The sequence below is a fragment of the Schistocerca americana genome, chromosome 2, assembly GCF_021461395.2.
Source record: "Schistocerca americana isolate TAMUIC-IGC-003095 chromosome 2, iqSchAmer2.1, whole genome shotgun sequence".
NCBI lineage: Eukaryota > Metazoa > Arthropoda > Insecta > Orthoptera > Acrididae > Schistocerca > Schistocerca americana.
The window spans coordinates 71,704,878-71,723,500 of NC_060120.1; the positions used below are offsets into that span (position 1 = coordinate 71,704,878).

Genomic DNA, 18,623 nt, shown 5'->3' on the forward strand with positions numbered 1-18,623 from the left:
ATCTTAGAAACTGCTTGATAACTATTTATACTGGATAAATGAGCTGTGCATCCTGGTTTTAGTTTTTATCCTTCGCTTTTATCAGCCATTACAAACTGCTATATAGGCAATTCGATATTGTCATTGTATTGGTAAACTAAAAAAGTCATTTTTGGTAACTGAGTTAATAACGAGCATCAAAACCGATTCAGGGATTAGTGAACACAGGGTTGTCGTAGCGAGATTGAATACTGTAACCCCCAAATCCTCGAAAAATAAGCGAAAAATATAGCTATTCAAAAAAGCAGATAAAAATTCACTTGACGCCTTCCTGAGAGACAATCTCCACTGGTTCCAAATTAATAATATAAATGTAGACCAGATGTGGCTTAAATTCAAAGAAATAGTATCGCCAGCAATTGAGAGATTTATACCAAATAAATTAACAAACGACGGAGCTGATTCTCCTTGGTACACAAGACGGGTTAGAACACTGCTGCAGAAACAACGAAACAAACATGCCAAATTTAAACAGACTCAAAATCCCCAAGATTGGCTATCTTTTACAGAAGCTCGAAATTTAGCACGGACTTCAATGCGAGATGCCTATAACAGTTTCCACAACGAACCGTGTCTCGAAACCTGGCAGAAAATCCAAAGAGATTCTGGTCGTATGTGAAGTATGTTCGCGGTAAGAAACAATCAATGCCTTCTCAGCGCGATAGCAATGGAGATACTATCGAAGATAGTGTTGCCAAAGCAGAGTTACTAAACACAGTCTTCCGAAATGCCTTCACAAAAGAAAACGAAGTAAATATCCCAGAATTCGAATCAAGAACAGCTGCCAACAAGAGTAACGTAGAAGTAAATATCCGCGGAGTAGTGAAGCAACTTAAATCACTTAATAAAAGCAAGTCTTCTGGTCGAGACAGCGTACCAATTAGGTTCCTTTCGGAGTATGCTGATGCATTAGCTCCATACTTAACAATCATATACAACCGTTCGCTCGACGAAAGATCCGTACCCAAAGACTGGAAAGTTGCACAGGTCACAACAATATTCAAGAAAGGTAGTAGGAGTAAATTACAGGCCCATATCGTTAACGTCGATATGCAGCAGGATTTTAGAACATATATTGTGTTCGAACATTATGAATTACCTCGAAGAAAACTGTCTATTGACACACAGTCAACATGGGTTTAGAAAACATCGTTCCTGTGAAACACAACTAGCTCTTTATTCACAAGAAGTGTTGAGTGCTATTGACAAGGGATTTCAGATCGATTCCGTATTTCTGGATTTCCGGAAGGCTTTTGACACTGTACTACACAAGCGACTCGTAGTGAAATTGTGTGCTTATGGAATATCGTCCCAGTAATGTGACTGGATTTGTGATTTCCAGTCAGAGAGGTCACAGTTCGTTGTAACTGACGGAAAGTCATCGAGTAAAACAGAAGTGATTTCTGGCGTTCCCCAAGGTAGTGTTATAGGCCCTTTGCTGTTCCTTATCTATATAAACGATTTGGGAGACAATCTGAACAGCCGTCTTCGGTTGTCGCAGATGACGCTGTCGTTTATCGACTAATAAAGTCATCAGAAGATCAAAACAAGCTGCAAAACAATTCAGAAAAAGTATCTGAATGGTGCGAAAAGTGGCAGTTGACCCTCAATAACGAAAAGTGCGAGGTCATCCACATGAGTGCTAAAAGGAACTCGTTAAACTTCGGTTACACGATAAATCAGTCTAATCTAAAAGCCGTAAATTCAACTAAATACGTAGGTATTACAATTACGAACAACTTAAATTGGATGGAACACATAGAAAATGGTGTGGGGAAGGCTAACCAAAGACTGCGTTTTATTGGCAGGACACTTAAAATTGTAACATACCTACTAAGGAGACTGCCAACACTACGCTTGTCCGTCCTCTTTTAGAATACTGCTGCGCGGTGTGGGATCCTTACCAGATAGGACTGACGGAGTACATCGAAAAAGTTCAAAGAAAGGCAGCACGTTTTGTATTATCGCGAAATATGGGAGAGAATATCACAGAAATGATACAGGATTTGGGCTGGAAATCGTTAAAAGAAAGGCTATTTCGCTGCGACGGAATCTTCTCACGAAATTCCAATCACCAACTTTCTCTTCCGAATGCGAAAATATTTTGTTGACACCGACCTACATAGGGAGGAATGATCACCACGATAAAATAAGAGAAATCAGAGCTCGTACGGAAAGGTATAGGTGTTCATTATTTCTGCGCGCTATACGAGATAGGAATAACAGAGAATTGTGAAGGTGGTTGGGTGAACCCTCTGCCAGGCACTTGAATGTGATTTGCAGAGTATCCATGTAGATGTAGATGTAGATGTAGATGAAGAAAACTTCACAAGCCATACATTGCAGATCGCCCCCATTACAGACAATGTAAGGATTATACAAAAGCAATCTTTGTACCTTCTCAAGTTTTTACACGACGTTCCCTAAGATTTCCATGTCTGTAGTTGAAAATTTCCACCTTACAGTCAATATGTGCTGTTTTGTTGTATCACATGCAGAAGCCCAGTCGGTTAACTTGTTCAGTGATATTCTAGGACTTAATTTATATGGCACTGCTAACGATTTTACTGTGGTTTTAGATATGTATATTTTTAGTATTACATTTTAAAATCTTTTGTAATTTGCTGTAAAATTTCTTCCTGGTCTAATACACGGAATTAGCTGTCTTCAAATAATGGAGAATGCAATAAAATTATTACAGGAATTTGTCTTGAAGGCATAATCTTCGTTATGTAATGGTAATGACAAGATACACTACACATATTTCCACCCTCATGCTAATTTTTGTTGTTAATAATGTTTTATCTCCTCTCTGGATAGATATTCCTGTGTTCCCATGTCAGCGTCCCACAATTCCTCAATCCAACTTAGATAACTGTTACCTTCATTACTTGTAATATTTTTCAATCCACTCTGAAAAATGTCTTCAAATAACGTTTACCACTGCAGGGTTCAGCAGCTATTGCCATCTCCACTAAAACTTTTCTGCTTACGTGACTGAGTTTTTATGTTTTCTGCTAGTGCAGGAACCTTCTATTATGCTTCGAACTGTAGTCATTATCCACAAATATACCAGTGGAAGATACTGTCAGGGTTTAACAAGAATGTGTGGCACCTGTCGTTTGTGAGCCATTGCATTGCATTCTTCACCTGAAAATGAAAATTCAACGAATATATTTATAGCTTAGCTATAGGGTTCCCCATGCCACTCTTTGCAGCAGAAGCCTTTATGGAAGTCGTCGCTACAGTACAGTACAGTTGTTTTCCAAACACTGCCTCCGATACGTAGATGACACCATTGTCTTCTGGCCCCACGATGAAGAAGAACTGCATAACTTCCATTACAGTCCTAATCAGCAATATATTAACATCCGACAGTTTAAACTGAAAACATTGATGTACGATCGTTGGTATATGTGAAAACATACAGCCAATCGTAGATAGTACAGGAAGAAGTTGTGTGGAAGTATGAAAAAAATAAGCAAAATATGCAAACTGAGTAGTCCATGTGCAAGATAGGCAACATCAAGGAGAGTGTGAGCTCAGGAGCGCCGTGGTCCCGTGGTTAGCGTGAGCAGCTGCGTAACGAGAGGTCATTGTTTCAAGTCCTCCCTCGAGTGAAAAGTTTACTTTCTCTATTTTCGCAAAGTTATGATCTGTCCGTTCGTTCATTGACGTCTCTGTTCACTGTAATAAGTTTAGTGTCTGTGTTTTGTGACCTCACCCGCAAAACCGTGCGATTAGTAGACGAAAGGACGTGCCTCTCCAATGGGAACCGAAAACATTTGATCGCAAGGTCATAGGTCAACCGATTCCTCCACAGGAAAACACGTCTGATATATTCTATACGACACTGGTGACGGCATGTGCGTCACATGACAGGAATATGTTGTCGACCCACCTAACTTGTACACTTGGCGAATGGGTAAAAAGATTCTTCTACCTTGCCCGATTTAGGTTTTCTTGTGGATGTGATAATCACTCCGAAAAAAGTGATGAAAACATAAGAGTTTGTCACATAAACTGCAACAAATGACTGCAACAGTTTCACAGTCGAACAGTTTTCCCTGTGCTCTGTCAAAACATATGTTTGTATCTCCCATCGGACGGACAGATAATAATTGTCTGAAAATAAAAAATTAAACTTCTCACTCGAGAGAAGGCTTGAACTAAGGACCTCTCGTTCAGTAGCTGCTCACGCTACCAACGGGACCACGGCGCTCCTTCGCTCACACTCTCCTTGATGTTGCCTATCTTGCACATGGACTATTCAGTTTGTATATTTTGCTTATTTTTTCATACTTCCACACAACTTCTTCCTGTTTTCTCGATTGATCTGTGTTCAGTTTTTCAAGGCCTATCCACTGTTCCAACTTATAACTAAATCTGAGAGGGGTGCGATGGGGAGGTTACCTTGTTAGCAAAGCACGGGAGAAACAGGAAGTTAGCAGCGGCAGAACTTGGCGACAACTGAGACTAAAAAACTATACGGTTCTGGGAAGTTTGCGTACTAGCTTGGCAGCAACTTACCTCCAAGAGAAAGACACGGGAAGTGGTTGGGGGTGTGAAGCAGCTAGGTGACACGAGTCTCGAAGATGGACACAGTCTCATATAGACTTGGCTACCAGCAACAGGTAGCCCACATATGGCTGATAGCGATTGCCCATCCGGCGAGACAGTTAACAACGGCACGTCATGCACAGAGTTGTCTCTGCCGCCATCCGGCCACTGCGGGCGCAATACTAAATCATGGGTTGCTCCACATTCTTCAATACCCGCTAATAGAAACACAAACAAAAAAGTTCCAAAAGGAGGACGCTAGTACAGTTTCGATGGAATTGCCATACGCGCTTATCAAAAGTTCGTTCTTTTTTGGTGTAAGGAAATCCAGTTCAGTTTCAGGATCAAAACTTTTGTTTTTCCAAGAGGCTGTGTTTAACTGCATGGATAATACAGGGTGTATTAAGAAGAATCATCTGATTTGGCACGTCTATATTTCTGAAACTAATAAACATATACGATGAATTTTATTGTTTGATGAAAGGGAAACTGAAAAAGTTTTTTTTCACACCTTCTCATACATGCTCAATATGCCCCCCCCCCCCCTTGAGATGCACAGCATATGTCAATGCAGTATTCAAATTCTTACCACACTGCAGCGAGCTTGTCTTGAGTTACAGCTTCCACAGCTGCTGTTATTCGATGTCTCAATTCATTCACTGCTGCTGGTAACGGAGGCACATAAACAGCGTTTTTCATAAATCCCCACAAGAAATAATCACATACAGTCAGGTCCGGTGACCTTTGAGGCCAGTAATGTAAGGCTGAATCATTTGACCCAGTACGACCGATCCATCGTTCAGTAATCCTTTGATTTAAAAATTACCGCACTTCCACATGCCAGTGTGGCGGTGTCCCATTCCGTTGGTAAATGAAGTCGTTCGAATCAGTCTCCAGCTGTGGGTAAAGAAAGTTCTCAAGCATACCGAGATTTGTAAGAAAAATGGACCATACACCTTTTCCCGTGAAACTACACAAAATACATTAAATTTTGGATTTTGGAGAGTCCCTCTCATGTAGTACAACTTCCTGTAGCTGTTCCGTACCCCATATACTCACATTACGACGGTTCACCTTTCCATTGGAATGGAATGTTGCCTCGTCACTAAACACTAAGCGTGGAAGGAAACGGCCGTCCTCCATCTTGCCAACAAAGAAATCACAGAACTCCACACGTTGTTGTTTGTCACCTTCACGAAGAGCTTGCAATAGCTGAATTTTGTGTGGTTTCATGTGTAAACGTCGACGCAACACGTGCCAGACGGACAATGGGGGCACGTTGAGCTGTCGAACTGAACGGCGACCGGATTTCTGCGGACTCCTTGTGAGACGTCTGTGTCAGACACTTGGGGACAGTCTGACGATTTGTCTTTACGCAAACAACCTTTTTCTCGCAATTGTTCATGTCATTGATTAATTCTCTGTGCTGTAGGAGGATCCACACCATACGTAGTAAGAAAGTCACGTTGAACTGACACACACTGCGTAAAACATATAACACAAAACGTTTTCTGTTGTCCCGACACCATTTTTATTAGAACTGAAGTGGGCGCACGCTGCTGCTACCTGGCGGGAACCACGTAATACTCGAGAGTTTCCTCTTTCCAACGGTGCTTTGTTCACGCACCTATCTCAAATAACATAACAAAACTTAGGTTAGAAGGCCTCGGGAAAGTACGGGGTGGGCTGCAGTCTCAAAGGGTGCATGGCAAATACAGGACGTGCTTGGATCAAGGAACAGTCGAAATTGTAGTTGTAAATTGTTGTAGTTGTGCTGGGAAAGTTCCTGAGCTTCAAGCGCTAATACAGGGCTATTACAAACGATTGAAGCGATTTCATAAATTGACTGTAGCTCCATTCATTGACATATGGTCACGACACACTACAGATACGTAGAAAAACTCATAAAGTTTTGTTCGGCTGAAGCCGCACTTCAGGTTTCTGCCGCCAGAGCGCTCGAGAGCGCAGTGAGACAAAATGGCGACAGGAGCCGAGAAAGCGTATGTCGTGCTTGAAATGCACTCACATCAGTCGGTCATAACAGTGCAACGACACTTCAGGACGAAGTTCAACAAAGATCCACCAACTGCTAACTCCATTCGGCAATGGTATGCGCAGTTTAAAGTTTCTGGATGCCTCTGTAAGGGGAAATCAACGGGTCGGTCTGCAGTGAGCGAAGAAACGGTTGAACGCGTGCGGGCAAGTTTCACGCGTAGCCCGCGGAAGTCGAAGAATAAAGCAAGCAGGGAGCTAAACGTACCACAGCCGACGGTTTGGAAAATCTTACGGAAAAGGCTAAAGCAGAAGCATTACCGTTTACAGTTGCTACAAGCCCTGACACCCGATGACAAAGTCAAACGCTTTGAATTTTCGGCACGGTTGCAACAGCTCGTGGAAGAGGATGCGTACAGTGCGAAACTTGTTTTCAGTGATGAAGCAACATTTTTTCTTAATGGTGAAGTGAACAGACACAATGTGCGAACCTGGGCGGTAGAGAATCCTCACGCGTTCGTGCAGCAAATTCGCAATTCACCAAAAGTTAACATGTTTTGTGCAATCCCACGGTTTAAAGTTTACGGCCCCTTTTTCTTCTGCGAAAAAAACGTTACAGGACACCTGTATCTGGACATGCTGGAAAATTGGCTCATGCCACAACTGGAGACCGACAGCGCCGACTTCATCTTTCAACAGGATGGTGCTCCACCGCACTTCCATCATGATGTTCGGGATTTCTTAAACAGGAGATTGGAAAACCGATGGATCGGTCGTGGTGGAGATCATGATCAGCAATTCATGTCATGGCCTCCACGCTCTCCCAACTTCACCCCATGCGATTTCTTTCTGTGGGGTTATGTGAAAGATTCAGTGTTTAAACCTCCTCTACCAAGAAATGTGCCAGAACTGCGAGCTCGCATCAACGATGCTTTCGAACTCATTCATGGGGACAGGCTGCGCCGAGTGTGGGAGGAACTTGATTATCGGCTTGATGTCTGCCGATTCACTAAAGGGGCACATATCGAACATTTGTGAATGCCTAAAAAAACTTTTTGAGTTTTTGTATGTGTGTGGAAAGCATTGTGAAAATATCTCAAATAATAAAGTTATTGTAGAGCTGTGAAATCGCTTCAATCATTTGTAACAACCCTGTAGAAAGCGCAGAAGCTGAAGTCGTTATAGGTACAGAAAGCTGGCTAAAGCCTGAAATAAGTTCTGCAGAAATTTTTACGAAGTCTCAGACGGTGTTCAGGAAAGATAGATTAGGTAGAATTGGTGGTGGAGTGTTTGTGTCTGTCAGTAGTGGTTTATCTTGCAGTGAAGTCGAAGTAGATACTCCGCGCGAATTGGTATGGGTGGAGGTTATACTTAACAGCTGAACTAAGTTAATAATTGGCTCCTTCTACCGACCCCCAGACTCCGATGATATAGTTGCTGAACAGTTCAGAGAAAATTTGAGTCTCGTAACAAATAAATACCCCACTCATACGGTTATAGTTGGTGGGGACTTCAACCTTCCCTCGATATGCTGGCAAAAATACTTGATCAAAGCCGGTGGTAGGCAGAAAACATCTTCTGAGACTGTCTTAAATGCTTTCTCCGAAAATTATTTCGAGCAGTTAGTCCACGAACCCACGAGAATTGTAAATGGTTGTGAAAACACACTTGACCTCTTAGCCACAAACAATCCAGAGCTAATAGAGAGCATCATGACAGATACAGGGATTAGTGATCACAAGGTCGTTGTAGCTAGGCTCAATACCGTTTCTTCCAAATCCACCAGAAACAAACGCAAAATAATTTTATTTAAAAAAGCGGATATAGTGTCACTAGAAGCCTTCCTAAGAGACAATCTCCATTCCTTCCGAACTGACTATGCAAATGTAGACGAGAAGTGGCTCAATCAAATTCAGAGATATAGTAGCAACAGCAATTGTGAGATTCATACCTCATAAATTGGTAAGAGATGGAACTGATCCCCAATGGTACACAAAACATGTCCGAACGCTGTTGCAGAGGCAACGGAAAAAGCATGCGAAGTTCAGAAGAACGTGAAATCCAGAAGATTGGCTAAAATTTACAGACGCGCGAAATTTGGCACGGACTTCAATGCGAGATGCCTTCAATAGGTTCCATAACGAAACATTGTCTCGACATTTGGTAGAAAATCCGAAGAAATTTTGGGCATATGTAAAGTACACAAGCGGCAAGACGCAGTCAATACCTTCGCTGCACAGTGCCGATGGTACTGTTACCGATGACTGTGCCGCTAAAGCGGACTTATTGAACGCAGTTTTCCGAAATTCCTTCACCAGGGAAGACGAATGGAATATTCCAGAATTTGAGACACGAACAGCTGCTAGCATGAGTTTCCTAGAAGTAGATACCTTAGGGGTTGCGAAGCAAATCAAATCGCTTGCTACGGGCAAGTCTTCAGGTCCAGATTGTATACCGATTAGGTTCCTTTCAGATTACGCTGATACAATAGCTCCCTACTTAGCAATCATATATAACCGCTCGCTCACCGATAGATCTGTACCTACAGATTGGAAAATTGCACAGGTCGCACCAGTGTTTAAGAAGGGTAGTAGGAGTAATCCATCGAACCACAGACCTATATCATTGACGTCGGTTTGCAGTAGGGTTTTGGAGCATATACTGTATTCAAGCATTATGAATCACCTCGAAGGGAACGATCTATTGATACGTAATCAGCATGGTTTCAGAAAACATCGTTCTTGTGCAACGCAGCTAGCTCTTTATTCCCACGAAGTAACGGCCGCTATCGACAGGGGATCTCAAGTTGATTCCGTATTTCTAGATTTCCGGAAAGGTTTTGACACCGTTCCTCACAAGCGACTTCTAATCAAGCTGCGGGCCTATGGGATAAAGTCTCAGTTGTGCGACTGGATTCGTGATTTCCTGTCAGACGGCAGATCATCGAGTAAAACTGAAGTGATATCAGGTGTTCCCCAGGGAAGCGTCCTGGGACCTCTGCTGTTCCTGATCTATATAAATGACCTGAGTGACAATCTGAGCAGTTCTCTTAGGTTGTTCGCAGATGATGCTGTAATTTACCGTCTAGTAAGGTCATCCGAAGACCAGTATCAATTGCAAAGCGATGTAGAGAAGATTGCTGTATGGTGTGGAAAGTGGCAGCTGACACTAAATAACGAAAAATGTGAGGTGATCCACATAAGTTCCAAAAGAAATCCGTTGGAATTCGATTACTCGATAAATAGTACAATTCTCAAGGCTGTCAATTCAACTAAGTACCTGGGTGTTAAAATTACGAACAACTTCAGTTGGAAATACCACATAGATAATTTTGTGGGGAAGGCGAGCCAAAGGTTGCGTTTCATTGGCAGGACACTTAGAAGATGCAACAAGTCCACTAAAGAGACAGCTTACACTACACTCGTTCGTCCTCTGTTAGAATACTGCTGCGCGGTGTGGGATCCTTACCAGTTGGGATTGACGGAGGACATCGAAAGGGTGCAAAAAAGGGCAGCTCGTTTTGTATTATCACGTAATAGGGGAGAGAGTGTGACAGATATGATACGCGAGTTTTGATGGAAGTCATTAATGCAAAGACGTTTTTCGTCGCGGCGAGATCTATTTACGAAATTTCAGTCACCAACTTTCTCTTCCGAATGCGAAAATATTTTGTTGTGCCCAACCTACATAGGTAGGAATGATCATCAAAATAAAATAAGAGAAATCAGAGCTCGAACAGAAAGATTTAAGTGTTCGTTTTTCCGCGCTCTGTTCGGGAGTGGAATGGTAGAGAGATAGTATGATTGTGGTTCGATGAACCCTCTGCCAATCACTTAAATGTGAATTCGGATAATCATGTAGATGTAGATGTTATGATTTTTTTAAAAATTTGGTGATTCTTTTTGATGCACCCTGTAGTTTACAGACCTTTTATGTACTACTTGTTGCAATCCTATTTGTGTTTGCGACCGGTTTCTGTGTGTCAAACGGTTATCTTTAGATGAATATGCTGCACTGTGGTCTTTATCATTGTCAGCAACGAAGTTTTTGACAAATAAGGCAGTCATGAGTGACTCCTTACGGTTACAGTGTTGTTCGTAATAAAGCAATAGGTCTGCTAATGTGCAGCTCTTATCATTTGGCATATCAGATATGTGTTGCTCCTCGAGGAAAGAAATTTACCCCTTGAATCAACTGTCGGCGACTTTTTCTCTCTAGAAATGGCTTGTTGTAATAGTACAGATTCGTTCGGCAATCCTAGTTGGACGGTCTCATCGTTGTTGGAAATGTTACCGATACGGGTTCCCAATAGCTGAAACAAAAACTTGTCCGCTGTGAGCTCCTTCAACGACGAACGCAGTTCAGAGCATTTACAAAAAACTTACTTCTACCTTTACAGCAGGCTCTAAGCTGCCAGAGAAAGTAATGATGTTCGGAAGGCGTGTAAGATAGTCCCTACGAGCGATCAGAAACAGCGCTGACGGTTTGTCTGGAAAAAATGACTCCAGGAGCTGTCCCGACAGTATATGCAGTACATTGGGAAACATCTCTGTTTAATTTTATGTTTGTCAAGCACTGTGCCTATGGCTAGAGGACACTGAGTTTCCGAAATGATTCACTACAGTGATATTGTTACCTTCTCTGAGACACATGCGCGAACGGGAGTACAGTTTTATTGTAATGACAAGGACATGGCTTCGCGCAGTAGAAGAGGAGTCAGAATAAACGAACAAGCAACTCAGCTTATCCGTAGATACCCACCGTTCCTGAGAAAAAGGTGGTCAAAGTTTTCAACGTAATTTAGATGATTTTTAGCGCACGAAAGTGTCAGCCGTAGTTGCGGCGCAGTGGTTAGCGTTTGTGGCCTCTTACTTTTGCACCCAATGTTCTAAACCCGTATATTGTTCAATGTATTTTATTTTATTTTGCATTTTTCTACCTATGTGCATAGAAGATTACTACAGAGAGTCTCTTTTTCAAGTTAAGGGATACAAGGGTAGTGTATTAATTGTAGAAGTACAAGTGCATTTCACAATAAATGTCATAATTTATTAAAAATGTGTGTGTCCGTGTGTGTGTATGTGTGTGTGTGTGTGTGTGTGTGTGTGTGTGTGTGATATTTTGAAGGATAACAATCTCATTAAATTGTCATATTCTTTTATTTAATTCTTATATCAATTCTTATATTCATTATGTTAACAGAATCTGCCGTTGGTTCTTGGTAGAACAACATTATAATAAATGAAAAACACCAGTCTGCTTTTGTTCTACAATATTACTTTTATTGTGTTAATCGGTTTTCGGCTTACAAGGCCGTCTTCAGGCATTTACTGAGTATTGTTATCAAAGAAGTTACAATGTTTGCAAACAACATTGGAAGAGAAGTAACATGCCTAGACTGAAGCAGAAACATACAGTAAGTAACATCTTTGACAGTGTGGTGGTAATGCAATGAAAATTTATTCTTTTACTTTTACTTTTTCTTTTTCTTTTACTTTTACTTTTTCATTTCGGCTTACAAGGCCATCTTCTGACATTTACTAAGTATTGATACCAAAGAAGTTACAACGTTTGCAAACAACACTGGATGAGAAGTAACACGTCTAGACTGCAGCAGAAACATACAGTAACATCTTTGAGAGTGTGGTGGTAATGCAATGAAAACTTTTACTTTTACTTTTTCTTTTTCTTTTACTTTTTCATTGCATTACCACCACACTGTTAAAGATGTTACATACTGTATGTTTCTGCTGCAGTCTAGACGTGTTACTTCTCTTCCAGTGTTGTTTGCAAACGCTGTAACTTCTTTGGTAACAATACTCAGTAAATGTCTGAAGATGACCTTGTACGCAGAAAACCGGTTAACACAATAAAAGTAATATTGCAGAACAAAAGCAGACTGGTGCTTTCATTTATTATTCTTATATTCATTGATATATTTTATTCTTATTTTTATTCTTCAGGAAGATTTGGTGCATTTCCACGGATTATACCGATCGTAGGAACATTCGAATCCAACATGTTTCCACCGAGCGAGGTGACGCGTTGGTTAGCACACTGGACTTGCATTCGAGAGGACAATGGTTCAAACCCCCATCTGGCCAGCCTGATTTAGGTTTTCCGTGATTTTCCCAAATCGCTTCAGGCTAATGCCAGAATGGCTCCTTTGAAAGGGCACGGCCGACTTCCTTCCCCATCCTTCCGTAATCCGACGGGATCGATGATCTCGCTGTTTGGTCCCTTCCCCCTCCCCCCCCCCCCCCCCCCACACACACACCACATCAACCAGCCAACACAAGTTTTAAACACGACGAGCATCGCGTGAAGGCAGCTTTGCCACCGAGACATTTCTTCATAAGGATATCACTCGGGACTGAAACGTCGTTCAGAGTGCGGAAGATTTCACGCATTGGCAATAATGTCGCTGCAAATCACACATAACGAATCACTTTACAAAATACTGGCGCTTGCAATTGTTTATGAACCGAGGAACTTTACTGAAAAAATTTCAGATAATTTTCTCATATATTTAGTGATTTTTTAAATTTTCTTTTAACTTGTTCATTAGGAGGACAACTACTAGACGAATAAGGACAATGTTCCATAAAATTTCGGGCGTGCAGCCGCATAAATTCAGTTTCTTCTGAATTTATGCGGCTGCACGCCCGAAATTTTATGGAACTGTCTTTACGCCGCGAAAACATGAAGATGCACAACAAGGACATCGTTATTTCAATATGCATTGGAAAACATTAGTGTAGTGAACTTCAACGGACATGGGTAGAAGAATGAAAAACTAAAATAAAAATTTAATTTTATACATATTTCGCAGTTTGAAACGTGACTGTATTCAATACACTGGAGGTATGAATTAAAATACGCCTTCAGTCACAACTTTTTGTGTTTTATAAAGTACGCGATACATTTCGGACCCTGTGGGCCCATCATCAGGTGTAATTTGTCTTAATACATGCTTTACTTTTTTCTCTTGAATGAGGTGAAGTGCATATTCCTGTCACGAAAAGGTTTGATGTTAGGTTATGAACTTCGCAAGTCAAACGCGGAAATATTTGAGAAGTATTTGAAAAAGTGAACAGTCTAAACTTACCACATAATCCAAGTTTACACTGTTCATCTTTCCCAGTATTACGCACATATTTCCGCGTTTGACTTGGGAAATTCATAACCTAACATCAAACCTTTTAGTGATAGGAATATGCATTTCACCTAATTCAACAGAAAAAATGAAGCATATATTTAGACAAATTACACCTGATGATGGACCCACAGGGTCCGAAATGCATCGTGTAGTTAATAAAACACGAAAAGTTGTGACTGAAGGCGTTTTGAAATTAATACCTCCAGTGTATAACATAAAAATAATAATCGGGTTTCGAACACGGGGCCAAAGTGTGAAGCCTCTATGCTAGCCAGTGTGCCACCGTTTCGGATGAATTGTGCTCTCGCCAAAAGGCACTGCAGTAATCTCAAAACTTCGAACGTCGTTTTCTCTGAAACACGTGTTCACTTATTTTTGTCCCGTCTTACGCTGACCGAAGTTTCTGAGAAATCGGGTTATGGCGCTAGTCATGTTCTCGTCGTGAGAGTAGTCAGAAACAATGCATTGACCGTAGCACACTTCTACAGCAACGTGATGTGAAAAACTCTGTTAACACTAACATAAGATTTGGATGACTATTAAATTTAAAATAAGACATCACGTAAGAACACAATCTTCATCGGAACCGTCACATGTTCTTCTCTATGTAATATAGAGCAACTGCAATGGCTCCGCGGGGCAGCCACGCGGTCTTGGACGCCTTGCCACGGTTCGCGGGCATCGGTGTGTGTTTCGTCCTTAGCGTAAAGTTAGATTAAGTAGTGTGTACGCCTAGTGACCGATGACCTCAGCAGTTTGCTTCCATAGGAACTTGCCACAAAAAAAAAGCCTGTAGTGCATGGTGTTAGCTGTACTCTTTTCCTGTTTAAGTTTTTCTTTTTTCGTTTGTTTTCTTTTTTTGAAAGCTGTTACAATGACTTTGTTTATTATTAATTAATTTGTTGATCTATATTCCGCTGATCTGGCGAAACGAAAAGTGATAATTGGACTACCTTTTACATGCTTTAGCGCTCAAAGTCTGTAGCGTGGTATGTCAGCTTTCATTTTCACTCTTTTGCAGCTTGGCATAACGTCCGTCTTCGAACCTACGGCAGACCTGGGTGGTATCAGTGATTTGCCCCTAGAAGTGAGCAAAGCTCTGCACAAGGCGTTTATTGAGGTTAACGAAGAAGGCACAGAAGCAGCAGCTGCAACAGGCAAGTATTTACAGTCAGACGAGGCAGCAACTCGTTGTCCACAAGTCATCAGACAGTGGCCGGTGAGCAATAAGTCGCTGCCAGGGGCACCTGGGCCGTCTGCTATCACCTATCATTTACTATTAGAAACGGATGAATGTCAAACTTTTAGCTTCTGAAATTACATGCTTGGAAAATCTACACAATTTTAGCGTATTCGGATTTATCTTCACCCAGCTTCAAGCAATATCGAAAGTTTACTTTTAATATGGTGAATGCAACCAAGCATGAGCTCTATGAATATTCTTGCTGTGAAAGTTTTCGTAGCCACTGTAAATTTGAGATGACACATTAGCTGGAGCGGACGAGTCAGCAGCATTTATTCAGTTGCGTGGTTGTTCTGCCGTATGCATTCACGTACAATCATGTTTTGAGCTAAACAGTGTAACCTTTCATGATAAACGAGTACTATGGTGCTTTTCTGGGAATTTGTCATCTTATCAACGACTAGCAGAGAAACCTCGGGTTGACCACGTATTTATTTATAGCTGGGCATCCACGCCCATACTACGCAGCGTCTGGCTTTGTGCGTAATGGTTATGACGTCATATCTCCTGAAACGAGGCCCACAAGAAAGACAGGCCGCGGCGCGTACGTTACGGAGGTAGGCCTGAACTCGCTCGTTCGCTCAACTTAGCAGACAAAATGAGTTTCTACACCTGTTAACTCGCAGCTGGGCGTGTACATACTAACGAGAATTGCATCTTCTACTGAAATCTTAGAGAAAGCTTTTGACAACGTTAACTGGAATACTCTCTTTCAAATTCTGAAGGTGGCAGGGGTAAAATACAGGGAGCGAAAGGCTATTTACAATTTGTACAGAAACCAGATGGCAGTTATAAGAGTCGAGGGGCATGAAAAGGAAGCAGTGGTTAGGAAAGGAGTGAGACAGGGTTGTAGCCTCTCCGCGATGTTATTCGATCTGTATATTGAGCAAGCAGTAAAGGAAACAAATGAAGAATTCGGAGTAGGTATTAAAATTCATGGAGAAGAAGTAAAAACTTAAAGGTTCGCCGATGACATTGTAATTCTGTCAGAGACAGCAAAGGACATGGAAGAGCAGTTGAACAGAATGGACAGTGTCTTGAAAGGAGGATATAAGATGAACATCAACAAAAGCAAAACGAGGATAATAGAATGTAGTCAAATTAAATCGGGTGATGCTAAGGGGATTAGATTAGGAAATGAGACACTTAAAGTAGTAAAGGAGTTTTGCTATTTAGGGAGCAAAATGACTGATGATGGTCGAAGTAGAGAGGATATAAAATGTAGACTGGCAATGGCAAGGAAATCGTTTCTGAAGAAGAGAAATTTGTTAACGTCGAGTATAGATTTAAGTGTCAGGAAGTCGTTTCTGAAAGTATTTGTATGGAGTGTAGCCATATATGGAAGTGAAACATGGACGATAAATAGTTTAGACAAGAAGAAAATAGAAGCTTTCGAAATGTGGTGCTACAGAAGAATGCTGAAGATAAGGTGGGTAGATCACATAACTAATGAGGAGGTATTGAATAGGATTGGGGAGAAGAGAAGTTTGTGGCACAACTTGACTAGGAAGAAGGGATCGGTTGGTAGGACATGTTCTGAGGCATCAAGGGATCACAAATTTAGCATTGGAGGGCAGCGTGGAGGGTAAAAATCGTAGAGGGAGACCAAGAGATGAATACACTAAGCAGATTCAGAAGGATGTAGGTTGCAGTAGGTACTGGGAGATGAAGAAGCGTGCACAGGATATAGTAGCATGGAGAGCTGCATCAAACCAGTCTCAGGACTGAAGACCAGAACAACAACAACAAGAACAATAACTGAAATCTGGTATTATGAAGTCTTATCGATTAACAGGACTACAACAAAATTTAATTTAAAATCAATACTCGATAAAAATGCTGTAACGGCTTGTTTATACCATTTAGTCTCTTATGCTTAACATTCGTCACTTCATACAAGAAGTGGTGCCTTACGCAACTGATAATCATTTCGGCATGATTTTAATTTTATTGTACCCCAGTACAGCCGTAACAAATTATAGGTGGGGCTATGGACTCCCAATCATCGTAGGACTAATAACAGTCCGTAATAGAGGATACCAGTAGAAGATGAAATTTTCGTTTGTACGTACACACCTAGTTACGAGTTAACAGGTCTAGAAACGTAGTTTGTCTGCTGAGTTGAGCGAGCGAGCGAGTGCAGGGCTTACCTTCGTGACGTACGCGCCACGGCCTGTCTTTCCCGTAGGCGGTGGTGGTGGTGCTGGTTAGTGTTTAACGTCCCGTCGACAACGAGGTCATTTGGGACGGAGCGCAAGCTCGGGTTAGGGAAGGATTGGGAAGGAAATCGGCCGTGCCCTTTCAAAGGAACCATCCCGGCATTTGCCTGAAACGAATTAGGAAAATCACGGAAAACCTAAATCAGGACGGCCGGAGACGGGACTGAACCGTCGTCCTCCCGAATGCGAGTCCAGTGTACTAACCACTGCGCCACCTCGCTCGGTTTTCCCGTAGGCCTCGTCCTGAGATATGTGTCGTACAGTGATATAATTTTGGAGGTACATTCAGCGCTATACGTGGATATTGTCTGCAAACTGCGTACGGATAGAGTCCGTAGCAACAAAGTGATAAATTTAAACGTCATGCATGATGCTGCAGTTTTTCACGCATTTCAGTGTTTATGACGTCTTATGTCCTTAACTATGTGTCATACAGTGATATACGAGGGCCGTTCAGAATGTAACCTCCGGTTGATTTAAAAAAATACACCAAGTTAAATAAAAATATTTTAATAAATACATCTTACAACTACATCTTTGCACTATTTTTCTACATAGTCTCCATAGCGATTGAGGCACTTATCGTATCTGTTCACAAGCTTTGAAATTCCTTCTGCATAAAAATCACCCCCTTGTGCCTGGAGCCAGCCTGTGACCGCATCTTTGAGTTCTTCGTCGTCATCAAACCGCTGTGACCCGAGCCATTTCTTCAAATGCATGAAGAGGTGATAATCACTTGGCGCCAGGTCTGGGCTGTAAGGTGGATGGTTGATAACGTCCCACTTGAAGGACTCAAGAAGGGCCGTTGTTCTGCGAGCAGAGTGAGGACGGGCGTTATCGTGCAAAAAAACGATACCGGAAGTCAGCATACCACGGCGTTTGTTCTGTATAGCCCGTCGTAACTTTTTTATTGTTTCACAGTACACGTCTTGATTAATGGTCGTACCACGTTCCATGAATTCAACCAACAACACCCCTTTGGCATCCCAAAACACCGTTGCCGTCAGTTTTCTGGCAGAAAAATCTTGCGAGGCTTTTCTTGGTTTGGTAGGCGAATTTGAATGTGCCCACATCTTTGATTGTTCTTTTGTCTCAGGGTTCACGTACTTAATCCAGGTTTCGTCACCGGTCACGATTCTGTTTAACAATGGTTCTCCTTCGTCCTCATAACGTGACAGAAAGTCTAATGCAGAGGCCATTCTTTGAGTTTTGTGGTGGTCGGTAAGAATTTTGGGCACCCATCGTGCACAGAACTTACGGTAACCCAATCTTGCTGTCACTATCTCGTACAAGAGAGTCTTAGAAATCTGTGGAAAACCAGTAGACAACTCCGACATTGAGAAACGTCGATTTTCACGAACTTTTGCATCAACTGTCTGAACGAGTTCGTCAGTCACCAACGATGGTCTAC

General features: G+C 41.8%; 1 protein-coding gene across 2 annotated transcripts in view; it reads left to right on the forward strand.

Annotated features, from left to right (window-relative positions):
• LOC124595029 (leukocyte elastase inhibitor-like) overlaps nucleotides 1-18,623 on the forward strand; it is a 217,883-nt gene that overhangs the window by 144,796 nt on the left and 54,464 nt on the right. For both annotated transcript variants that reach the window (XM_047133589.1, XM_047133590.1), the window contains exon 7: nucleotides 14,772-14,907. In XM_047133589.1, coding sequence (XP_046989545.1) covers nucleotides 14,772-14,907 — 136 coding nt within the window. The remainder of the gene's footprint in view (nucleotides 1-14,771; nucleotides 14,908-18,623) is intronic.